We start from the raw sequence: 6000 nt of genomic DNA on the forward strand, positions 1-6000 counted from the left end.
CTCGTGACTTTTTTTTTTTTTTTTTGCTGGCTTTTTTTATCACATACTTAACCACAATCACATTTTTTTAAAGTTAACTGTGTAATTTTATTCGGGTCTGAAGAGGATAGAGTAACATCTTTAATGTGGATGGATTCTTTATGTGGTAGTGTGCAATGTAATGCACATCCTTCTATAAAAAAAAAGTATAATGCTTACAGCTGTAACCTTTTTTACTGACTTCTCATTATTGTGTACTCAACAACTTTTCAAAAGTAAACTATGTGCCTTATTATGTCGAGTCTGAAGACGGTATAGCAAGCAACGTCCTTAAAGCAGATGTGTCAAGGTTCCTGTGAATGCCACTGAGCGGCACTCACTTTTGAAAAGGGTTTATGAACCATGAACAGTCACGGTTGCCGCCGCCTCATGCTTTGTATCGCTGCCTGATTTTCACAGGTCCCCCCGTCAACAAGGACAAGTTGATAGAGCACATTCAGCTCCAGGAGATGGCCACAGTCACTACGGCCGTCGTGAGGTCCAAGGCAGACACCTACACTCGAAAGGACGTCAGCGCATAATGAGGTCACAGCTATTTAAATGTGAGTGCCGTCGAATTGGACAGCAGCTTGCGCCACCTGTCCGGTGTTTAACGTCGACCGTGAGGTGCCGCTGTCTGGCAGGAAATGTGTGGACTCCGGAGACTGGGAGCGCGTGCTTGTAGTGTCCGGCGAAAATTACAATGCGTAAAACAGAGGAGTGGGCGTAAAAGAATGTGTGTGTGTCTGGAGTTGCTAATTGAAGGAATTGGCAAAATCTGAAGCTTTTGGGGCAAGATTGTATGTCTCTTGTATAAGTGCAAGCAGGGAGGAATACTGGCTCAGCTTCTATGCCCGTTTCATCCACCAGATGATGGACCATTCTAATGGGCGGTATGGGCTTCCGGAATCCCAAACCCCTTTAACATTGTCAACATAGAAGGTGCCTATGTAGTGAAGTTAAATTAGCAAGAAACATTTTTGCATTGACAGGCAGGATATGAAAAAAGTATGGGAATCAAGAAAATTTGTATTGTTGGTATTTTTTAGTAAAGAGTCATGGGATGTTTTTATGTCTCCTTGTCAAATCCCAATCATTCCTGTAGCCAATAGGAGGCACAGAAATCGTCTTTCTCGAGAATGACTATTCTCAGACATGACCATCTAACCCGCAGGGGTGTAAACATTCACGGCATGAATATTGGAATGTGTCCGAGAAATTCTATTAAACCAGCAAATAAAAAGACTAGTTTTGCCTTTCGTGTCTTTTTAAATTAAGTTGATTTGTTTTCACTTGGCAGATGCTAATGCAGGTATGTAAAAAAATGTGTACTAAAAAAATTTTTTTTCTTTTTCTATTTCAGAAAATGACTGTTTAGTGAGAGGCATGTTGAGGAAGGAGAAGAGGCTTTCACCGCCAAGAGCGTCTTCGTTGCAACAAGGAGCACTGCCCCTTTCGGTTTCAGTTCTGGTTCCTCGCAGGCTCTTTCGTTCTCAAGTTCTTAACATCACCTACCAGTTTCACAAGTGATAATGTCTTCATACGTGGTTTATTGATGCCCACAACTAAGTTTCTGTTGTCTCCTTTAAAAAAAAAAAAAATGTTGAGAGTCTTTGTTTTTTTTTTTACTTTTCCTTTTTTATACACATATATTGCTTTGTACAGATTCATGTGGATTGTAACCAAAGGTGAAAAAAATACTTTCTCCAATCATTCTCTAAATTCTGCAAGCAAATCTGAAGAACCCTTTTGTTTTTTGGGGGGAACATTCCCGAACGACCCTGAATTGGCACGCGCGCCTTACGAGAAGGAACTGTTCATAGCTGACGATTGGGGCCATAGAGAATGACCTTGAGATGAACCTTCAAATTGTACCCTTTTTCTTGTACCCGCGGCCTCTTCTCAAGCGTCAAACGTTCCCGGGTGATCTCTTTAATGCTGTCGCCTGACGCTGATCGAAGGCTGCATTCGTATAATGTGTCTCTTCATTGTTTTGTTTTTTGGGGACGACTTTTTGTTTAGTAAGGCAGGATGGGTGAGCATGGCATTTCAATCAAGTCACCCAGCAACGCGCGGGTGGCCGTCAGTACAACACTTGCAGAGGCCGAGTGGTGAAAGCATTGTCTGCCATCGCAGCGTGCAAGACGGGCGAACAGAAACGAGTTGTACATTCCAGTTGTTCTTAACGGTGATTTGCCTTAATAGCTCACTGGGTAATGTCGCTCCGTGCTACACAAGTGCACTCTTAGTTGCAAAGTGCATTACTGTGTCGGAGATTGACGGGCGGCCATGACATTCGCCGCGAGCAGGCACTCAAAGGCCGCCCATGTTGACACGGGGAGTCTGATGGCGCATCCGTAGTTACGGCGAGTTTGTTAGCTGCGCTGCTATGTGCAGTTTTGCTGCGACGGCCTTAAGATGAGTTAAGCTTGGATGCGATCAAAGCCTTCTTTTTCTTCTTTTTTTTTGAGGCACTTTTCACAGTGTTTAGTGGCATAGGGTATCTAGTCTGTGTGGAATCTGGGACAGTGGCATAGCTAAAACTGGGGTTTCGCGTATTTATTAGCTTTCGGTACACGCATTTCGTTCTGCGTTTTTCTGACAGCGGGAACGATTTGAGCAGAAGTCGGAATGGGCAGCTTAACGCGTGCCGGTTGAGCTAATACTTTTTTTCTTTTTACAGTTTGTTTAAAAAAAATGTTTCTTTTTTATGTTGGTTTACTGGAACTTGAAATTGGTGCCCCCGATGCACGTCCGGGAATGCTCAATTTCTGCGTTTTCATCCAATAGACTGCACGAAGCTGGTGCCTTCTTTGAACGCGTGGATCAACGTGAACACGCTGCTCTTATGGAATCACTGTCTTTGGGAAGGGGGAAAATGAGATTCCATCTTTACACCTTGATGTTGCAGTGTCTCTGTCGCCCTTTATTTTTATTGTCTTCAATACTGTACCAACCTATAAGAAATCTGTTTATTTTTTCTTCTCTCTGCACTGATGCAAGAAACAAAATAAAGGACAAACAAGCATGCCTTTTTTTTTTCATTTTTTATTGGACATTGCTTTTTTTTTTTTTTATTGTGATCGTTCATTTGTGTTATTAAAGGCGTGAGAGCAAGGTTGTCGCCACGCTGTCTCGTTGGAACGGGACACGCGGGCCTGTGTGTTGCGAGGATGTCGTGCGACTCTGTTTCGCGCCCTCCCCCCCCGCTGCTTTTTGGCGGGTGGTGCAGTTTTGCAGGAAGCTGTACAGTTACATTATTGAATAATAAAAGTGTGTTGTCTTGTGGTAACCCTTGGTCGTCTTGAATCCCATCCGAGATGGTGGCAGCAGCCATCGTTTTAACGCGACAGCGTTAAGGAGCTCTTGTCGCAGAAAAGCCGGTGTCGGTGGCGTTGTGACGGGAAAATCCTGATTGGTCGATAGGGTTATGATGTCACAGCTGCATGACCTCGCGCAGGAATATCCAACAACGTTCACGTGGAACGTGATGTCACTTGTGGAATGAAAGTGATTAAAAAAACATGATATATGTGAATTCAAGATTGCTGCATGTGTTGAATGATTTTACTTTATAAAGTAATTCATTCTCCTTAAAGAAATATTTGAAGAATTTTAGACGGAATTTGAGCCAACGACCCTTCGGTTGCAAGCCGAAACGTTACTGACCAGGCCATGGACCGCCGCACTTCCTGCTCACTGGCAGGAAGAGGATGTGAAGCGAATGTGAAGGCGATGCGATTGCGGCCCGGTAACGCTATTGCGTTGGCAAAGCCTAAGTGTCCAAGTTTTGGGGTGAGGATTGTGGGGACAGCAACGGGTCGCTGCAATTTTTTTTTACGGACGTGCCAAAAGGTGCGACGAAGAGATGATGTTGACGACCATGAAGTGGCCGGAATTAGTATCTCACTCTACTATGCATTGTTGTGAGCAGGGATTGCAGCACTTCTGCATCCTGTTTTGAAATAGGGCAACAAAAATGTGACTACATATTGACATATATCTCAAGACCTGTTGCCTTTTTGTAATTTTTTTAAAGGGCCGCTGAAAAGAAAAAGTTATTTTTTTAACCTGTCTGGTTGGGACACGCTTCCACGAATTCTAAACCAGTGGGGGGCATCCCCCCCCCCCCCCCCCCCCCCCACACACACACACACTCAAAGCTGTTCCGACAGACAGATATGAAGCCACCAAAAGTAAGCCGCTTGTCCCGGAAGCATGGGCGTACCAACCGGGGGGGCAACGCTTGCCCCCCAGTTTTCAGAGTTGGGGGGGGGGGGGGGTGGGGGGGGGGGGCAAGGCATGTGTTTTGCCCCCCCCCCCCCCCCTGAAACGGCCGCCACTGGGCAGGGCAAACACTGGCCGGCTACGCCCAAGGAATACCAAGGGCACTGGCCCCCGACCCGCGCGGACATATTTTTAACGCGCAGACGATACATACCTTAGCAACGGCGCTCACGCCGGATTGGCTGGTTCGTGGAGATAGGCGCTGCCGCCGTCAACATAGGCAGCGGATACAATGCGAGTTTCCGAAGCGGCAACATAACTTAGTGGTAAGATGTCTGCCTCAAACGTATCGGACCCGGGTTCTATCCATGGTGGGGACTTATTTCTTTTATTTATTTTCCTCGAACATTTTGTTTTGTCGAGGCATTTGGCGATATTTACGACATTTCTTTTTTTTTTTTTTTTTTTTTTTTTACGATTAACACTGAAAAAAAAAAAATGTTGTTGACGAAACATCGCTGAACTAAATCGTATGGGACTCTACGGAAGTGCATGGGGGACATCGGTGCTTAGGTTGCCGACTGGACGCCGCAAAGCGGCGTGTACAGGGGGGGGGGGGAGCGGCGGCTAAGCGGCTTAATAGTTCTGTAATTAGCAGCCGCACACTGTCGCCGCGAAGAAAACGCACGCGCGGGCGTGGGTTAGCGTGCTTCGAGTGATACACGCGCCGTCCGAATTCGAAATTTAAATTCCCTCTCGTTGGCGAGCACCCGATCCGGCGTGAGCGTCGTTGCTAGGGGGTCTATCGCCTGCGCCGTAAAAGGAGCCAGTGACCAAAGCGCCCGCATACACCAACTGGCCCTCTCCTCCCCACCCCCTCTTTTAGAACACCTACACACACACACACACACACCGTAAAAGTTAGTGATGGACCGAATCGGCCGAACTTCAGATTCGGCAAAGTTCCGCACATGCCGAAATTTTGAAAGATTTTGAAAAAATTTGGCAAATGTCTGCGCACGACTTTGTCTGGTCCTCGTCTTTTCGCCCTGTTTTTAATTCCGAAGTATGTACCAACTCGCCCAAGCCTCAACTTTAGCGTCTGCGCACGCGCACGAAAGCGACGGGGCCATGGATCGCAAATGGACGCCGCGCAGTCGCGCGGTTACCATCGTACAGTTTAGTACAACCAGCGGTTACGGTGAGGTGTAGAGTCGACACTGTAACTGTGCGTTTGTGAGCTTTTGCGAGTGTGGTTCTCTTCGCTATTTTCTGCCTCAAGAACAGAAGATCGACCAGTAATTTACGCAGTCCAATGCGCAAGTGGCAAATGATGCGGTGCATTCTGGATAAGGCGATTTTCGTTTGACCTTTCCATTGATGCAACGAGGTAGTTGAAACATTGACTGACCCCACTGCCGTAAAACGGGGCAGAGGCATGAGAGCTTGCCAGAATGTATGGGATGCAGCTGGCATCCTCGTCATAATGTGATACATGTTTTCTCCCTTCTTTTTGTTTTCCTTTTTACGTAGTTTCTGTAGTGTGTATATTCTGCACTTTTATATGTGTTTCGTTTCTTTCATATGTGATGGCGGGCTAGCAGCAGACGTGTACAAGCTACTCAAAAAAAGTAATTAAGTTAAGTTACTGAGTATTAAGGGGTATTCACACGAGGAAGAAATCCCGGGAATTTCTCCCGGGCACGCGCGCATCACGAGATGAAAACGCGAGGCTTTTGCACATCGCAAAGCCTG

At 46.2% G+C, this 6000-nt stretch overlaps 1 protein-coding gene across 3 annotated transcripts in view; it reads left to right on the forward strand.

Annotated features, from left to right (window-relative positions):
* LOC8050645 (NPC intracellular cholesterol transporter 1) overlaps positions 1-3310 on the forward strand; it is a 108135-nt gene extending 104825 nt beyond the window's left edge. For all 3 annotated transcript variants that reach the window (XM_029968677.4, XM_029968672.4, XM_029968666.4), the window contains 2 exons: positions 439-581; positions 1382-3310. In XM_029968677.4, the coding sequence (XP_029824537.2) occupies positions 439-560 (122 nt within the window). In that variant the 3' untranslated portion in view covers positions 561-581; positions 1382-3310. The remainder of the gene's footprint in view (positions 1-438; positions 582-1381) is intronic.
* The last annotated feature ends 2690 nt before the right edge of the window (positions 3311-6000 follow it).

Source organism: Ixodes scapularis, unplaced genomic scaffold (genome assembly GCF_016920785.2).
Source record: "Ixodes scapularis isolate PalLabHiFi unplaced genomic scaffold, ASM1692078v2 PGA_scaffold7__128_contigs__length_106722199, whole genome shotgun sequence".
Taxonomy (NCBI): Eukaryota; Metazoa; Arthropoda; class Arachnida; order Ixodida; family Ixodidae; genus Ixodes; species Ixodes scapularis.